The following is a 17977-nucleotide window of genomic DNA, read 5'->3' as shown; positions in this document are numbered from 1 at the left end:
GGCTGAGGACCACCAGAGCTCCGTCATTGCTCTCCGGTGACAGCCGGCCTGTTTTTACACCTCCATTCTAAATAAGGAAGCGGCCTGACAGACACATGACCGCCCGCCCGGCCCAATTTGGGAGCCGCAGCGCCCCACCACGACCCAGGCCGCTGACCGCCGCCAATCTGGCGCAGACTGCCACCATGTCAACCCGGGATGCGGGAGCCCGGCCCGGGTAGAACCAGAACCAGGGCTGCTCGGTGATTCGACAGGCGGCCCGGAGGATCAGTGGAACCAGAACCGAGCCGCAGACCGTCGGAGCGAGAGAGAAAGGAAGAGAGAGAGAGAGAGAGCGGGGCGCAGAGGAGCTGCGAACCATGGTAATCACCAGCGGCGGCAGCAGCAGCAGCAGCAGCATCTCCATCAGCTCCAGCGCGCCCTCCGCCGTCTCCTCTCCTCCCGACCCCCGGGGTTCCGGAGCCCCGCTCTGCCGCTCGCCAGCCAGCCGCCGCCGCCATGCCGCAGCAGCGACACGGGGCGCGCTATTTTTAGGCTCATTAATTTGGAGCACGTGGCCCCGAGGAGAACCGGATGTCCGCTGCACTAAGGTTCTTCGGCAGAATGTCCTGCTGGACGCCGACCGCGGCGCTGCTCCTGGGCGTCCTATTGGGAGCCGCGGCGGGGGCGCCAACGCCGGACGCGGCTCCGCTGGACCGGCGCTGGGAGACGCTGTTCTCCCGCTCCGTGCTGGGGGTCTCCGGGGAGAAACCGGAGCTCAGCTGGGAGACTGACTACCTGCTGGGCATCCAGCGAGTCCGGAGGCTCTACTGCAACGTGGGGATCGGGTTCCACCTGCAGGTCCTCCCCGACGGCGGCATCAGCGGGGCGCACAGCGAGGACCCGTACAGTGAGTTCCTCCTCCGGGCTGACGCAGGGAGGCTGGAGCGGAGCGGAGCAGGCTGCCCCCTCGGCCCCCGTTAACATGCATGAGCAGACCTCTGCTCCTCACTGGGAGAATTAAATTTCTTCCGAATGTGATGCTATTAAAAACAAGCATCATCAGCCCATCTTCATCCACCTCCTCCTCTTCCTCAGCCATGTTATGAATGTATGGACGCTTTTAGACCCAACTTATTTTTACGCAGCCATGGCGCGCGCCCCCATGCATCGGAGTGCATGCGCTGATGCATCTGCTGCAGTTCCTGCCTGGATGCAGCGCAGCATGCGGAACAAAGGCCCCGCATGCTGCTCGGCTCCCTGCGGGGTTCCCAGCGGGACGGCGTGTCCTCTGTGTCCGCTCTAACACGCTCTATGTCCCGCTGCAGGTCTGATCCAAATCTCCACGGTGGAGCGCGGCGTGGTGAGCCTGTTCGGGCTGCGCAGCGAGCGCTTCGTGGCCATGAACAGCCGCGGCAGGCTGTACGGGACGGTAGGTGAACCCGCAGCTCCGCCAGCTCAGAAAGGTCTATTTAAAGGCCGCTGATGAGGCTAGCAGGTGCAGCGTGGGAATCCCCCTGAAGCCCGTTAAAGCCACGGCGCTAATTTCACAGGGAACTGCCCGTTCTGGGCCCGGGGAGCCCGGGGGAGGGGAGGAGGGGATATACCTGCAGAAGTCTCCACTCCCTTCACACTGGATCGCATTTCACTGATCAGAACAGAAACATCCTGCATGCTTCTCAACACGATCTAAAAAGTGTGGTGGGCGTTTGTCTTCAGCCCTCCTCACTCTGATGGAGCAGTTCCGGTTCTGGTTCCAGTTCTGTAGAGGTCATGGAGGAGGTTCTGGTTCTGGTTCTGGTTCTGGGTCAGTTTAGAGCAGGGTTCGTTCCGCAACAACATCCAAGCATAAATCGTGAGTTCTCTGTCAGCGCAGACGGAAAAAAGGAAAACCGGAAGCAGACGTCACATGAGACGTTCAGTCAGAGGATGTGCGGATATACATTTGATATTTAAATATTTTTATGACGGGACGCCCCATTGATGCAGCAGCCAGAGTGAAGGGATATTATTAATATAAAGATGATTATTAATATTAATATAATGATGATTCCGATCAGAGGTTTCCATGGAAACGGGCATTTATGATCATTTTAAAATGTGATGTAGCATCAGAAGCAGAGAGAGAAATTCTAATATTTTTAGTCATTTTTAGTGTAATAAATAAATAATAAAATGATAAAAGTACAACAGTGTTAGAAGTGCAACATTTATTTATTTTATTATTTGATATTTAATACTTTTATTTACTCCTGATTTTCAAGGTTTGGATATCTGAAAGCTCGTTTGATCAGAATATAGATTCTGATGTGTTGCTATTGTTGGAGATGTTCTGTTGAAATTAATCTGTAATTAATCTGTAGTTCTTTAATCTGAACCAAACTGGAATTATTTCTGAAAAGTACAGAATTATGAGGTTTTACAAAAACAGTATTGTAGATTTAACATGTAATAATTTAATAACATGATTTTAATAATAACAGTAACGGCCCTGATGGAGCCGCTCGTTATGGAACAGAAGAAGAAGAAAAGTTGTTCAGTTTGGATCCAGGAACCAGGTGGATCAGAGGAGAGCGGAACTCAAACACAGCATGGCAGTGGCAGCATCATGATGTGGGAAGGTGAATAGGGCTAAATCAGGACAAACCTGGAAGAAGACCTGCAGAAGAGCTGAGACTGGGGTCAAAGTTCAGCTTCCAGCAGGACAACCAGAACAGACAGACAGAGATATTATGGGATGGTGTAGATCAGAGCTGACTCACAGCTTAGAGTGGCCTAGTCAAAGTCCATATCTGACTCCACCAGAGAATCTGCAAAATGTTGTGAAGACGGACAAACCCAGAGGAGGCTGAATATAAACGCACACCACACTTTTCAGCTGGGTTTGGTACGAAAACCATAAATCAATTTTTCTGGGATGGGGTGTGAAAACTTTGGCAGGAAGATTTTTCTGCAGACCAAATCCAAGTAACACATCAGAGGTTTCAGTTTGTTATTTTAATATGACAGCATTAATAATCACAATAATAATATTATTACTGCAGACAAGAGCAGCTGGTGAACGGTGGACATGTCCAGAGGACAGACAGGAATGTCCCGGGTGTGTGTGTGCGTGTGTGTGCATGTCTGTTTGTGCATATGTGTGTGTGAGAATGCAGCTGCTTATCTGACTCTGAGTGATGAAGTGTCGGCTTGTGAGCAGCCGGAGCATCTGATAAGTGATTGGACTAGGCCACATACTTGCTCTGCGCTGCTGAGGATTTCTTCTCTTTCTCTGTGACACATCAGTGAGACGGAGAGGAAATGAAAACATGCTTATTTATTGTTAAGTCATTAAAACCAGAGCGCAGCTGGTTTGGAGGTGAAACTGAAAGTTCAAGTTTCATTTGATGTTTAATGGAGATGATAAAGAAAAGTGAAGGAGTTACTGCAAAGTCAAGAAAACAGCCTAAACCCTCTTTTCGTGTCTCTGCTCCAGTTAACATTAATCAATTACTAAATTAGTTGACAATTATTTCAATAATAATAACATGTACATTAATTTGAACCTAACTAAATGTATTTAAACTTTCCTGTTGGTGGGATGAAGATGGCGACATTTCACTGTTGTTACAGCTGAAGACATTAATCAAAATGAATCAATTATTGGAATAATCAGCTCATTTAGTGATTGATTAATTGTTAACTGGAGCATAAAGACTGAAAGAACAACACAGAGAAATAATGAAGCCAAAAGTATATAAAATATTCAAGATAAAAACCTTTTTATGTCTGTAAACCTGATGTTCCAGAACTCCTCTGGTTCAGTTTCAGCTTCACCTGATTGACATTCAGGAAAAATCAGGAGGTGCTGCTGCCTCTCCAGCAAACATTTTGGGCGAGAGGCGGGGTCACCTGGACAGGTCACAATAAATACCAGTAATTATCAGTAAAAATCAATAATTATCAGTAAATGGGGAATGGTGTTTCTGTCTGCTGGGTTTTCTAAGATAAAACATTTTTAACCTAATTTGAATAATTAATTGAGCGCCCTGCCCTGGCTGATAACGAGGATCAATAATAATATCTATAACTGAGTTGAAATCGTTTTTCTGTGAACATGGCGGCTGTGAGCTCTGACCTCTGCTTCGTCCTTCCTGTCCCTGCAGACCGTCTTCCATGATGAGTGTAAGTTCAGGGAGAGTCTTCTGGCCAGCAACTACAACGCCTACGAGTCTGCGGCGCACCGCGGCTGCTTCATAGCGCTGAGCAAACATGGCCGCGTCAAGAGGGGCAACAGGGCCACCACCGCCATGACAGTCACCCACTTCTTACCCCGGATATGAGGCAGAAAGTGGCAATAACAAACTGATTTGCACATGTGGATTATTATTATCCCAGGTGAGAAACACCTGGACAGGCCTGAAAACCTGGACCGGACTGCAGCAGGAGGAGCGGGTTGAGGAGCACCTTCTTCATGAGGAAGAGGAGGGAGAGGACTTCCTCCTGGGGGATGGGGGGTTACATTAGGGACGGACCTTCCTGTTCCTGTTTGGCGTTTCTGCGTCAGGAGGAGGCGGCTGTGCCCCCCCTCCCTCCCTGCATGCCAGAAATGCTGATCTGGAGTCAGAAATAGCAGCGACCCCGGCGTCATGCTGCCCTGAGCCAGAGCCCAATTCCTGGAGGGTCTGACGTTCCTGAGGATCCACGCCAGGAGGAAACTTCACCCCCCACCCCCCATCGGTGTGACTGGGCTTTTATTTTGAAGTGTTCAGGTTACTGACAGCAGATTATTGAGGTTCTTCATAATTCATCCTGATTTATTTAGCATTATTATTAATGTTGTTGTTGTTCTTTTGTGTCAGCAGCAAATTATTAATCCCAATTATTAATCCCAGGATTTTCAGCTCAATCTGCTGGTTTGGTTTTAATGTTCAAATTTTTTCAAGCAGCATAATTTTCTTGAACACAGAGCAGAAGGAGCCCATCAGGGGGCGCTGCCCCTCCAGGAGTGTCCTCTGTGTTTGTCCCCTCCTGGCACCTGTCCACCTCGCCATGACCTTTGACCCTCAACTCTGCTCCTATTTCTGCTGGTGTTGGAAAAGCACCAGTTCAAAAGTATTCACGCCTCCACGTTTTTCCTGATCCATCAGGAAAACTCCAGAGTTCTGGTTCCGACCCGATCGCTGTCTGTACCAACTACTCAGTTTTGCTCTGATTTCAACAATCTGAAGCATTTTGATGAAGAAAAAAAAATCTGAAGGGGGTTGAAAACTTTTCCACAGCATTCTGGCTGATTTACAGGAAGTGATGTCACAAAGGGGTTTGGTAGCAGAGAGGAGTTCAGACCCGGTTCTGGTTCTGTTGGAGAGCCACTGAGGTCAATTTGTTGTAACAGTCGGTCCAGTAAACTGGATCCGGTTCTTCCTACCAGTTGATGATGAGGACAGAGACTCCAGGTTGTCATGGAGATGATCCTGAATGACCTTTGATGACCTTTAGGCCTGCACATCGCCTGTAGCTTTTTAAACTTTATATCCAAATTAAGGTGCAGCACTTCTCTATATATTGTTCTTATTTTCACTGTCTGCAGGTTTCTGTGCAGGAGATGAGGTGGTCGTTCTTCCTCCTAACTTTTTCTGAGCAGCTGACAGCAGCTTCTGTCAGTTTGTTATTTGCAGCACAGAGAAATCCGTCGGCAGCATTTTGGTTTGTTTCAGAGTGAAAGTCTGGAGAAAGCTGATAAGAAAAAAAAAAAACATCTATAACCTCCAGATGCAAGTAGAGATCTGAGTGAGCCGGTTAAGTCTGCTTTAAATGTCCGCAGGGAGCTGGAGGCCAGCTACCACCTAGAGGTCAGCTGCCAGCTGGAGGTCAGTTGTCACCTAGAGGTCAGCTGCCAACTGGAGGTCAGCTGCCAGATGGAGGTCAGTTGTCACCTAGAGGTCAGCTGCCAGCTGGAGGTCAGCTGGCAACTGGAGGTCAGCTGCCAGCTGGAGGTCAGCTGTCACCTGGAGGTCAGCTGTCACCTAGAGGTCAGCTGCCAACTGGAGGTCAGCTGCCAGCTGGAGGTCAGCTGTCACCTAGAGGTTAGCTGTCACCTAGAGGTCAGCTGCCAGCTGGAGGTCAGCTGTCAATTGGAGGTCAGCTGCCAGCTGAGGGTCAGCTGTCACCTGGAGGTCAGCTGTCACCTAGAGGTCAGCTGCCAGCTGGAGGTCAGCTGTCACCTAGAGGTCAGCTGTCAATTTGAGGTCAGTTGCCAACTAGAGGTCAGCTGCCAGCTGGGGGTCAGAGCTGTGTAGTTGTTCCAGCTGCAGCCTGTTTTAGTTTCCTGCACTCCCGGTCCTTCCTCCTGTTTTTAATACCTCACCTTCTGCCTTAGTTCCGATTGTTGAAATGATTGTAAATTAGTTTGAAAACAGATTTCTCCAGTCGTTTGTTTCTGAAATATAAGTGAGAAAAAATACTATATAACAAATAGTTTTCCTTTTATTTTTGTACGTCTGTGCTGTGCACAGCAGTCAACTGTATTCCTGAGATGAAAATAAAATTTGTTTTGTAAAATCTTTTGCAGTGAATTTCTTCCAGATTTTGTTTCGGTTACTTTAATAAGTACCGTATTCTCCGTATTATAAGGCGCACTCTGAATTATGGCGTCTGTTTCTGTATTTAACACATACAAAAGGCGCACCGGATTATAAGACGCACACTAAAACATACGGTCAACAAAACAAAAAAAAACAAAACAAAAAAACGGTAAAGGAAACAAAACTTTAAGTTTAGTTGAACTTTATTCGACTATGTAACAATACACTCACGTTATTTTTTATTCCTCGTCCACAAGTCCATCAAAGTCCTCTTCTGTGTCTGAATTGAACAGCTGGCCAATTTTGCCATCAAACATGCCAGGCTCCCTCTCATCATTGTCAGAGTCTCTCAGTAAACTGTGTTCAGTCTGTCGTCCATCGCTCCCACGCCGCTCCTAACTTCTGTTTGAACGGCCTGTTTACACCAATGTCCAGCGGTTGTAGTTCTTCTGTTAATCCTCCTGAAATGACGGCAAACTCCGAATCAGTTTGCTTCGCTTCCTTTTCCACAGTAGCAGTGAGACGGGCGCGCATGGAGTCGCAGATGAACAGGGACGGTGATGCGTGGAAAAACCGATCTGGTTTTTACCGAGGCTATGCTGCAGAACTTGGACAACAATTCTCTGATTGGTTTATCGCTGCTGCCGTCCGTACTGCACACTTTACGTCTCTGTGTCCGGGACAGATTTTGGAATTCAGTGCACATGTAAGGCGCACTGCTGATTTTTGAGAAAATTTAAGGCTTTAGGTGCCTTATAGTCTGGAAAATACGGTAATTTTTGGATCTGAGGAGAAAGTAAAGGTGAGCGTGGAGCGCCCTCTGCTGGTCAGAGGCTGGACGCTCATTGTTCAGCTTACAGTAAAAGCATGTCACAACAAGGGTAAGATTGTGTCAAGGCACAGATTGATGAATGTGTTATTTAAGAGTTAGACTTGAGTAAAGTGGGTTCTTTATGAATAATGCTTGCAGTCTGACCCTTTGCTGTGACATAATGAATGCATAAGGTCAAACAGTCCAGAGGCCCCAGGTGAGGAAGGCCATCAGGTTCAGATGTCCCTTACCAGAAAATGCGTGCCCTGCAGTGTGAAGATGTTGGATGTGTTATATGACAATTGTGAAAAAGGCTGCTCAGGTGCTGAGGCCCTTTAAGGGGGCGGAGCTTAGAGCACCTGTGGATCAGCACGCAGATGAAAAGAGGGAGAGAAGAAAAGGAGCCGAGAGTTACCGTTTGTTGTTACCTTTTTATTTTCGATGTGTGTGCGTGGAATACAAGTACGTGATGTTAGAAAGTGAGGAATATTATTTATGCATCTGAATATTTAAGTTTTAGCGTTAATTAATTACAAGCTTCGTTCACGTGCGCACTTGAGCTACACAACGTGGTTTTTTGTGTTGTGTTTATTTAGAACAATATTTGTGTAACCTTTATTATTAGTGTAGTTAGTGAAGTAAGTGTGTTTTTATTTCAGTCATTTATTCATCAGACACTGATGCTGCATTATTATTGATATTTTGTAGAACCACACCGTTACGGCGAAATAAAGACTGAACAGCCAGTGCAGGTTGGACCAACTGATGTGGGGTTCTGGTTTCTTTGGGGTTCTGACCGGACTCACCACAGTGATTTAGCATTTCCATCAGCAAGTTACAGTTTCCTAACTTTTAACATTTATAATCACTCTTCTTCTGTGAGCTACTGGTTCAGATCAACAGGACAATAGACAGGGGATGCAGGGATTGGGAGGATCAAATTAAGATGCATCCCCTCCTGTATTAATGGCTGGACAGTTAAGGTGATATTAAATCTTCCATACCTCCGTTTTCTCATGCGTTAAGCTGTTATGGTGTTAAAGAAAAAGCGGAGAACATGTTCATCAGACACTGTAAAACATTGGACTCGTGTCTCATTAAAGGTGTCAAAACTGTATTTATTTCAATTCATCTGCGAAATAAAACCCACCGTTTTAGGCCTTACATGGTTAGGAAACATGATAATGTTACGAATATCTTTAAAAGTTTCCTCTTCGGTCATATTTCAGTCCGTTTTCTCATCAATATGCGAGTTTAGAGCGATGCGCGCTCCCACCTGTCCCTCTGGGCAGGTTGCTGCAAAGAGGCGGTTACCATGGAAACCACAACAATCAATCAACCAGTTCTGGGAGCGGTACCGAGACGGACTGGGTCCGGAACCGGAAACGGAACCGCCTGGCTGACCCAACCCTGCCTGATGGAATGTGACCAGAACCGTTTCTAAAGTTTTACAGTTAAGAATGAACCAATAATCTGGGTTCATTATGTCATCATGACTTTATAAATGTCAGTTTCAAAGTAAATACATAATTATCAAGCTAAATGTTTAGCTTGATAATTAAATATTCAGATCTGAGCTAACTATTTAGCTCGCTAACCAAATGTTAACCTTAAACTAAATATTTATCCTGGTGGTCCATCTTCTCTCCTTGTCCAGATGATGGATTGGATACAAAACACATTTACAGCCGTTATGTCTTACAGAATAAATCAATCTGAATACATAAAGCGGGATGTTGGGAAAACACAAAACTGTTTTTTTTTTTAAATCAAATAAACTGAAATTCTGGGGCCTTGTAACATTTAAAACTGTACAATTCATGTTTAAGGTCAGAAATCATCAACTTCCACCCAATATACAAAAACTGTTTTGTGACAGAGAGGGGTTATAATTTAGGAGGTGAAGGATATTTAAAAATCAAGAACAACCAGGAAGCGTTTCTGTTTATCGGTGTGTGGAGATGATAAATATATAAACCAGTTTAAAAAGGACCTGATTGGGAAACATGTTCTATAAGATGAGTGTTTTAAAGTCCGTAAAGGCTATTGATGATATAAAGTGTTTAAATAATTGTACATCTAAAGATGAGAATGTACAATTATTTAAACACTTTATATCATCAATTTATCTTTTTGGTGTTTTGACATTTAATTGATAAGTTTATGAGTATGAAATGGGGCAGGACATCTTAAGATCTTGGATCTTCTACCTGCTCCTTTTCAAACAGATAATATAAAATCTCATTTCACTTGGGTGTGATGACTTGTTTTAATTTTAATTTTCTTTTTCTTCTTTCTTGATTTTACTTTTGTCTGTTTGAAATAAATAATTCACTGGGGATTAAACTTTGCTCAGGATCATTTACAAGCTGTGGAGTTTAGCTGTGAGAGTCAAAGTGTTTTATAGCCTGATGAGGTCAGCAGGTCACCGAAAGACGCCGCGGCGTGAGAAAATGAGTTACAGCTCCGTTGTGCAACGGCGTGGGAGCAGCGGAAGTGTGTACAGTTAATTAATAAGCAGGGGATGAATCATTGATGCTGTGACTCAGCATGGGGCCATGGGAGGTTCTGGACGTTCCTCTGGGTCGCCCTGGCCGCCGCAACAAACAGGTTCTGGTTCTGACCCGGCTCCTTCCAGAAAAACATCATTAGAGCAGAATCTCTCTAAGTTTCAACTCATTTCATGCTATAATGAATTAATCTCATTTTAATCCTAAAAACCAAATGAATGCTGTAAAATGAGGCTGGCGGTGCGGCTGCAGGGAGGCTCCGAGGTATTTTGGTAAATCAGTTAGCCGGTTTATTGACCCTCTGTTTAAATAAGCCTGTTGGACTTTCTCCTGCTCCAGAAGCTGCCCTCTCACCATTTGAGCTTTTGGAGAGGAACCCTCGCCGCTGACCATGCAGCTGGTTCCCCTCGCACTCTTCCTGATTGTGTTGCATGTTTGTGGCAGAGCGGAGAGCAGAGCGAAGTCGCGGCGGCCGCAGGCGGGCGACGCGGATGCCGCGGCTCCCGCCGGTCCGCGACGCCTCCGCCTGGACCTGAGACCAAACGCTCCTCACCTGGGTGAGTCTGATCCTGACTCCACGATCGTCTTCATCAGCGCCAGGATCACAAACGGCTCCAGTCGGATCCAAACTGAGGCGTCTTCAGGATTCACAACATTTTACTCCACAGAATGTTCAGTTTTCCTGCAATATGTTTGGAAAAACAATCATATTTTTCACAATTTCAGACAAACCGTAATCTTTCTGAAGGGATTTTAGATTCTATTGATTATTTTCATGACTTCTAAATAAACAATATTCCTGGTAATTAAAAGTTATTTTTCTGAATTATTGAATCATTTTTCAGTCGTTCTGCCGGTAGCTGCAGCACCCGACAGCTGGGTGCTGATCTTTGACTTGAGACGAAGACGCTTCCTGTGTGTGGACATAAAGGGACAACTCTACAAGTCTGTGAGTATCTTCCAGATCCACCTTAACAGATCCACCTTAACAGAGCAGATCTCAGTAAACGTTTCTGTTTGTCTCCATGACAGAGACAGAAGGACAGAGGACACTGTCTCTTTCAACATATGTTCCGGCAGGCTGAGCGCCATGACCCGTTTTCCTCTTTGAGAAGGAGCTGGCTGGTCAAACTGGAGGTTGGTGGGCCAGAAGCTGTCCGTGGGGGGCCACCGGACAGCCGGTCAGTGAAGAGGCAGAGAAGGAGCGAGGAAGTGAATCCGTCCGATCCTCTGAGGACAGAGTCCCATCCATCTCCTCCTGTGAAGGATGTGGAGCCGAACCAGGCGGGCGCCGTTTCCAAGGAAACCATCACTTCCTGTGACGACCCACTGCGGGTGCTGAGGCCCAACGGACACGGCAGTCCCGTGAAGACGAACATCGCAGAGCGAGCAGAGCAGAAGTGACGTCCTGCAGCTGCTGGTTGTCAGGAAGCAAAGAAAAAGAAAGTCTGATGCTGCAGAGCAATGGGCCACATGCAGAGACCAAGTGGGACCAAATGGGACCGAGTGGGACCAAATTGGACCAAGTGGGACCAAATGGGACCAAGTGGGACCGAGAGGGACCAAATGGAACCGAGTGGGACCAAATGGGACCAAATGGGACCGAGTGGGACCAAATTGGACCAAGTGGGACCAAATGGAACCGAGTGGGACCAAATGGGACCAAGTGGGACCGAGAGGGACCGAGTGGGACCAAATGGAACCGAGTGGGACCAAATGGGACCAAGTAGGACCAAATGGAACCGAGTGGGACCAAATGGGACCGAGTGGGACCAAATGGAACCGAGTGGAACCGAGTGGGACCAAATGGAACCGAGTTGAACCGAGCGGGACCAAGGGGGACCGAGTGGGACCAGCTTCCTGTCTGCGGCGCCGGCGCGCTGTGCTCCAATCAGACACTCTCTGAGGTCTCATCTGATCACTGAGGCTCCACTGCCTCTGTTTGAACAGCAGAGGGATAAGCTGCTCCTGCTGACCTTTAACCTCTGTTGTCTGTTAAATTTTAATCCTTGAGCCAGATGAGGCAACGCTTTCTTCACATATATTCAAAACCTCTAAATATTCTCACTGAAATGCTAAAAGCGAGTAATGAATGATGGAACAGGAAAGAGAAATTATCCGGTGCTGGACACCAACAGTCTCAGCAATGAAGATATTTATTTATTGAAATGTGTAACATAGCTTCTTTTATTGTGTGCTGTTTTTTATTTATATATTTCTGATAGAAAATAAAAATTAGAAAAAAATGCCTGAAACCAGAAAAGTTCTTTAGCTTCTTTAATCAGAGCAGGAAGACGAGCGGATCGCTGCGGGAGTTTCACCTTCCTCCTCGCCTCCATACGCTGTTCACCGCTGCAAATATTTTAGCTGAGCTGCTCCTGAAAAGTTGCAGATAGTACAGTTTACAAAAAGTATTGACCCCCTTGAATGTTTTACCCTTTTATTGCTTTTACAAATCAATCATAATCAACTAAATTATGTTGTTTTTGACAATTTTTTTTTTTACAAAAAATCCTTTAAAGTGAACAAATGTTCCTTTCCAGTCCTTCAGCTGAACCCTCCACTTGTGGTCTATTTAAAGCTGACTTCCTGGTTCTTGTAGCTCCTCAGATTCCTCTTTGACCTCTGACCCCAGGTTCATCTGAGAGCAACTCGTTTTGGTCTCTCTAAATGCAAATGAGGTAGTTCAGACCCCGCCCCCTGCTGTTCGGCCATTTTTGTAGTTTGATAGCAGAGATAGATTATCTGACGGTGCAGAAACGTTTCTGACCAGCAGTAGACTCGTCCATCCAGCCTGACATGTTGGAGCCAGAAAACGACTCAACGTGAACGAACACGTCTGGAAAACCTCAGCATGGTTAGCGGGTTAGCTAAGGCTAGCACCAAGAACGCACTGAACTCATCTGGATCATGTGTTCCCCAGGACAAAAGCTATGCCAGCTGTTCACCTAATAACTTTTCAAAACTCAGAGTAAGGTTCTGTTCTCTAGCTAACTGCTAGCACACAGCGCTAACATTAGCAGAAGGCTAAAAACAAAATTATCAGCACAACTAATTCATGTCTATGATGGTTTGTTATCATTTTAGCGTTAGCAGCTTAGCATTTTGCTGTGGTCGTTTCCACAGACAGGAGGAACCGAGTCTTGATGCTAACGGAGGTCGCTGAAGCTTTTGTCCTCGAGGAGCTTCATGCAGTTAAGAGGAGTTTGATGTGGAAACATTTCCCATAAAATCAAATGTAACCAGACTGACAGGGTGTGATGAGCTGTGTGTGTTAATACACCCGACAACCCTCAGTCTGACTTTTATTTCTCACACCACTGTGAGAAATAAACATGACGGATTCCTGAACCTGATTAGCCGAAGGTCGGGTAGCCCAGTGGTAAACTGAGGTTACAGTAATTAACTGTAACCTTTAATAGTTTCTATTAACCCTTAATAGTGTAGGAGCTATTTTCCCATTTTTTAGTTAAATCTTAGAATTTAAATTGTTTAGTTTATTATTATATTTTGTTTATTTTCTAGTTGATTTATCATTAGAATTTTTGTTTGATTTGTTGTTAAGAATAAGTTCTTTGATTAGGAATTCACTTAATTAGTTAATTTCAGGTTGGGATGTGGGTATATCACGATATAAATAGGTGGGTCTCTTAGGCAGCTTATTATGCAGGTGGTGGTCACAAGGTTTTTTGTCACATCAGACTCTAGTCGTCGGTCGGAGAACAGGAATCGGAGCAGAATCCTGTAACCTTTTTGCCTGAACTGTGAAATTAAACCAAAGAACTGCATTTCGACTTTTTGATCCTTTGTGCTGCGTAAACCAGAATCCAGGTGCATCAGGTGACTATTTGAGTTGGATTCACTTTTGTTTTGGTCACCTTTGAGTTTTGAGGTTTTTTTATTTACTAATTTAAGTTTTTGGGCAAATAGTCACTACAAATAGAAACTATTAAAGATTTCTATTAACCTTAACAGAAAGGTTAAGGTTAATAGAAATCTTATATGGTCCAAAACAAGATACAAGTATATTAAAAGTAAATTCTTGTTTACTCAGGCATACAATGACAACTAAGTGTTCAGCATCCTTCTTTCTGAAAGAAATACATTGGCATTTTCCTTCACCTTAATAGTTGAATAATACAAACTAATGAGTAATTACCTTACTTGGTGAAACCGCTGTTAGAGGAGAAGTTCATTAGAAACCAGAGGATTTAGTGAGGAAAGATCAGTCAGGATCAGAGCTGGAGCTGCTGTTCTTCAGTCTGTTTCCAGCTCAGCTTCTCCATGTCGGGATTTAGCTATAAAGATGCTACGAGTCAGAGCCCAACATGCTGAAAATGTCTTTTACACTTTTGGATAATTTCTCTGTTATCCTTGGCTTCAGCCTGTGAACCAGGACGTCTCAGAAGTCAGTGAGTTCTCCCAGTGAGACCAGCAGACTGAAGCCTGTGACCAGTGTTCCCAGTATAATAAATAAATGTTTTATTCTTTCACTTTTGGGTATTTTTAAATATCTCAATTTGAAGTATTAGTGTATTAATACAGCTTATGTAATGAAATAAGAATAATTTACTCTGTTAGAATTATTTTCACTCTTTGCTGTCAATAGCAGAGCTAACATATAATAAATATTTTTTCTCTGGAAAAAAATAAGAAAAATATGTAGTTTAATGTTTGACAATGACTGATTTATAGATCAAAAGTCATTTCTCGATTATGTATAAAAAATAAATACAGGAAAATTATTTGTTTCTTGTCTTGAAACGTTAAATGTACATTAAATTATGGAATTATGTAAATATATTATTTAATAAAACACTGTAAAAGTGTCTGTTCATCAATGTTAATATAAAAATAAGAATAATTTCTACCAAATAAAACATTGTGCTCTTTATTCAGAAATGCACCGAAACAATTAAATAATCACATCAAAAGTTAGAAACTCTCTTTAGTCATTTCTCTGATTACCAAATATATTAATGTGTGAGAAAATGTGTCAATGACAGGAATTAATTTAAAATACTTTGTAGAACGGCACTTTGTGAAGTTCGGTCCATTTACCTGTATTAGCTTACTGGCAGAGATGCCACATTCAATATGGCGGACGCTGAGACGTATCGCAGCAACGGGCCGGCCCGCTCCATGACCTATGACCCGCTCCATGACCTATGGCCCGCTCCATGACCTATGACCCGCTCCATGACCTATGACCCGCTCCATGACCTATGGCCCGCTCCATGACCTATGACCCGCTCCATGACCTATGGCCCGCTCCATGACCTATGACCCGCTCCATGACCTATGGCCCGCTCCATGAGGCGTCTACGTGTTCATGTCTGTGGTTGTGAGTAGAACTGACTGAGTTACATTTGTTCAGGATGATATACTAGCTTGGACATTTCAGGGAATTGTGCCCATTAATAGTTTAGTTGTGCTGCCTTATGTGAAGAAGTATATGTTGTTTTTTGTTTTTTCCCTAAAGTTTTACAACTTACAGTTCAACTGGTGATTAACTGAGGATTCCTGTCACCTTAGTTAATAAAGTGAAGCTGAATCATTTTGCCTGAAATTCTGTTTCTCTGGGTGATATTTGTTACCAACTAGGTTATTGCATACATCAGGGTGTACCTGATCGATGTCGAACCCAAGCACCCACCATTTTAGTTTTCATCATAGAGTGGTTTAAGGTGCTACAGTTGTTTAGTTCTACAGCAAATACTGTGATGTAATATTTCAGAAAATGTAACAGGAGATGGAAAAAAGTGAACAGACCGAAGATAAATACTCAGTTCTGCACAGAGAGAAACTTTTCCCAGCTGATCACTGTGAGGTCACCGGCACCAGTTAGCTGGACCGCTGATGAATGAGGTCAGCCAGTAACAGGGGAATGAAATCACTGATTTCATGTTAAATATTTGTATTTCTTTTGTGGAAATCGGTTTTCACTTTAACCGCAAAAGGTTTTCTTTACATTGTTTTCCAAAGAAAGCAGAAAAGCCAAATTCTGTTGATCATGATTGATCTGTAAAAGCACTGAAGGAGGTGAATAAGTTTAATAGTGAAAACTGGGGAAATCAAACCTGTGATGTTATTTGGTAAAAATAGATTCAAGCAAACAACATCTACTCTCCACAGATCTGGACCAGAGCTGTTCACAAACTCTAAGCCAACACTAACAACTTCATTTACAGCAGATGGCAGCTTTTGATGTTTCTTTGTACGGGATGATTAATATTTTACTCGATTTATCCTCTTTGCTGAATTTTTCTGAACTTTTCCCACCTGACATATAAATGATGCATTTCAGGGGAAAGATCAGGAAACAAAACATTTTCTACAGATCACACTGTACACAGGACAGGCTGCACAGGTCACACACACACACACACACACACACACACACACACACACACACACACTTTGGCAGCTGTCTGAGCTGTTGTCACCGATTCCCAAAAAGAGCAAAAACTTTCCACTTTGTCAATATAGAAAGAAAAGTTGTTTATGCTCCATAGTTACAGTAATTACAGTGCAGTTACTGACAGCAGCCAGTAAGTCACACAGTGATGGTGATGATGATGGTGAAGCTCTTCTGCATCACAATCTGTATGAACCTAAAAATAAGTTTCTGCTCTGCAACATGAAGTTTCATGTTTCAATCATTAACATATGAAACATCATAAATGTTAATTTGTAAATAAACTTATTTACAAATTAACAGATAAAAATAGCTGGAAAAATAGTTTTGAAGCAATGAAAATATGAACCAAAACTATTTTACGTCGCAGTTTGTCTGGATTTATGAAGCATGCTAATAAAAATACATAAATAAAATAAATCATCAGCTGCAGAGTTTAATGCAGTAAATGCACAAATAAATAGAGCAGACATTCATGAACAGTTACAGTTTCTGGAGATTATAAAATACTGAACCAACAGAAATCTCTCTTATTCATATTTTCAATCTGGACAATTCTCATGATTCAGTCAATTTATTTTCACCCATTGATTAAAAATAATGATAAAATATTTATATTTGTGTTTTATGTCTTTTGTTGAGCCTGCTTATGATAAAACTAAACATTGTGCCATCATCATCGCCTGTAGACAGTGAAGGTTTCCTTCACTAAAATAAATTCACTAATAAATCATGAGCAGGTTATTCGTCCTGCTCTGCCCCCCCCACCCTGTGAATGAACACACAGCGCATGCCTGACACCACGTAGCGCGCCCCCTGCCGGACCACCGTCAGGTTGAACCTGCAGATCCCTGCGTTGGGGCTCAGCGAGAACATGCGCTTCCTGTCGCAGCCTGCAGGGGCGCTGCACCGCAGCTCCTCCACGAAGTAACGCACCGCCACGCACATGTAGGCACCGTGGGAGACAACCAGCGCGTGGGCGTTGAGGGGCCCCATGCCGTTATCAGGCCCCCCCTCAGCAGAGGAGACATCAGCGCCCCCTGCAGGCCAGTGTTCTGCCCCGATCTGCTGCAGCATTTTCTCCATGAACTGCTGGACCCGCAACTTCACCTGGAGGAGCCAAAATCTGGATTATTCATCCGGTCATCAGAGGAAAATGGGGATTTTTTTCACTCATATTTTCACCCTGTTATTCATTCATTTATAAATGTCAGTTTGAAACTAAATATTTAGTACTACTTAGTGTAACCTCGATAATCGTGATCATTCAGTATGAATCAGTTCCTGCGTTGTGTGAATAAGGGCCAGGAGGCAGGATGAGGTGAAACGTTTAGAATATGGACTGATCAGGAATCAGGTTCATCACAGCGGGTTCAGAACCTTACGAGGAATCAACAAGCTAACAACAATTTACCGCAGCGTTAAACTCAGCGGACCTGCCTCTGGCAACGAGATGTCTGTGTTCACTATACTTACTGCCAACCTCCAGGAGGGGGTGCTGTTTCACCCATTACACATGAACCCAAACTTGGAAGTAATGACAAGTGGAATTCTATTCATTAACTATGTTACATTAGCAAGCTAAAGATTTACCTTCAAACTAAATATTTATGGAGATAATTATTCCGGCAGGGTATCTGATTACTGGTAAGGCATAGCTGTTTATTGCACGGATCTTGTTCTTGCCATTGAG

At 44.1% G+C, this 17977-nt stretch overlaps 3 protein-coding genes across 3 annotated transcripts in view; 2 read left to right on the top strand and 1 right to left on the bottom strand.

The window, feature by feature from the left end:
• Positions 1–557: 557 nt before the first annotated feature.
• Positions 558–5697, top strand: LOC103155816 (fibroblast growth factor 6-like). The gene is made up of 3 exons (XM_007577660.2): positions 558–889; positions 1308–1411; positions 4128–5697. The coding sequence occupies exons 1-3, from the start codon at positions 574–576 to the stop codon at positions 4302–4304; spliced, it is 597 nt and encodes a 198-aa protein (XP_007577722.2). The 5' UTR covers positions 558–573; the 3' UTR covers positions 4305–5697.
• A 3933-nt stretch (positions 5698–9630) lies between these two features.
• On the top strand, positions 9631–13681 carry LOC107832897 (uncharacterized). The gene is made up of 3 exons (XM_016663840.1): positions 9631–10423; positions 10712–10815; positions 10899–13681. The coding sequence occupies exons 1-3, from the start codon at positions 10258–10260 to the stop codon at positions 11268–11270; spliced, it is 642 nt and encodes a 213-aa protein (XP_016519326.1). The 5' UTR covers positions 9631–10257; the 3' UTR covers positions 11271–13681.
• A 3309-nt stretch (positions 13682–16990) lies between these two features.
• The window catches only part of tigara (TP53 induced glycolysis regulatory phosphatase a), an 8071-nt gene continuing 7084 nt past the window's right edge, over positions 16991–17977 (bottom strand). Inside the window, exon 6 of the mRNA XM_007577647.2 lies at positions 16991–17394. Coding sequence (XP_007577709.1) covers positions 17026–17394 — 369 coding nt within the window. The 3' untranslated portion in view covers positions 16991–17025. The remainder of the gene's footprint in view (positions 17395–17977) is intronic.

Source organism: Poecilia formosa, unplaced genomic scaffold (genome assembly GCF_000485575.1).
Source record: "Poecilia formosa unplaced genomic scaffold, Poecilia_formosa-5.1.2 Scaffold449, whole genome shotgun sequence".
NCBI lineage: Eukaryota > Metazoa > Chordata > Actinopteri > Cyprinodontiformes > Poeciliidae > Poecilia > Poecilia formosa.
Note: the sequence above shows the minus strand (reverse complement) of the source record. Positions and strands in the feature narration are given on the sequence as shown.

Excerpts from the sequence above, each read along its gene's own strand:
- LOC103155816 (XM_007577660.2), top strand. The coding sequence starts at position 574 with ATGTCCGCTGCACTAAGGTTCTTCGGCAGAATGTCCTGCTGGACGCCG. Across the intron at positions 890-1,307 it reads GCACAGCGAGGACCCGTACA|GTCTGATCCAAATCTCCACG; the intron begins GTGAGTTCCTCC and ends GTCCCGCTGCAG. Across the intron at positions 1,412-4,127 it reads GCGGCAGGCTGTACGGGACG|ACCGTCTTCCATGATGAGTG; the intron begins GTAGGTGAACCC and ends CTGTCCCTGCAG.
- LOC107832897 (XM_016663840.1), top strand. The coding sequence starts at position 10,258 with ATGCAGCTGGTTCCCCTCGCACTCTTCCTGATTGTGTTGCATGTTTGT. Across the intron at positions 10,424-10,711 it reads ACCAAACGCTCCTCACCTGG|TCGTTCTGCCGGTAGCTGCA; the intron begins GTGAGTCTGATC and ends ATCATTTTTCAG. Across the intron at positions 10,816-10,898 it reads AGGGACAACTCTACAAGTCT|AGACAGAAGGACAGAGGACA; the intron begins GTGAGTATCTTC and ends TCTCCATGACAG.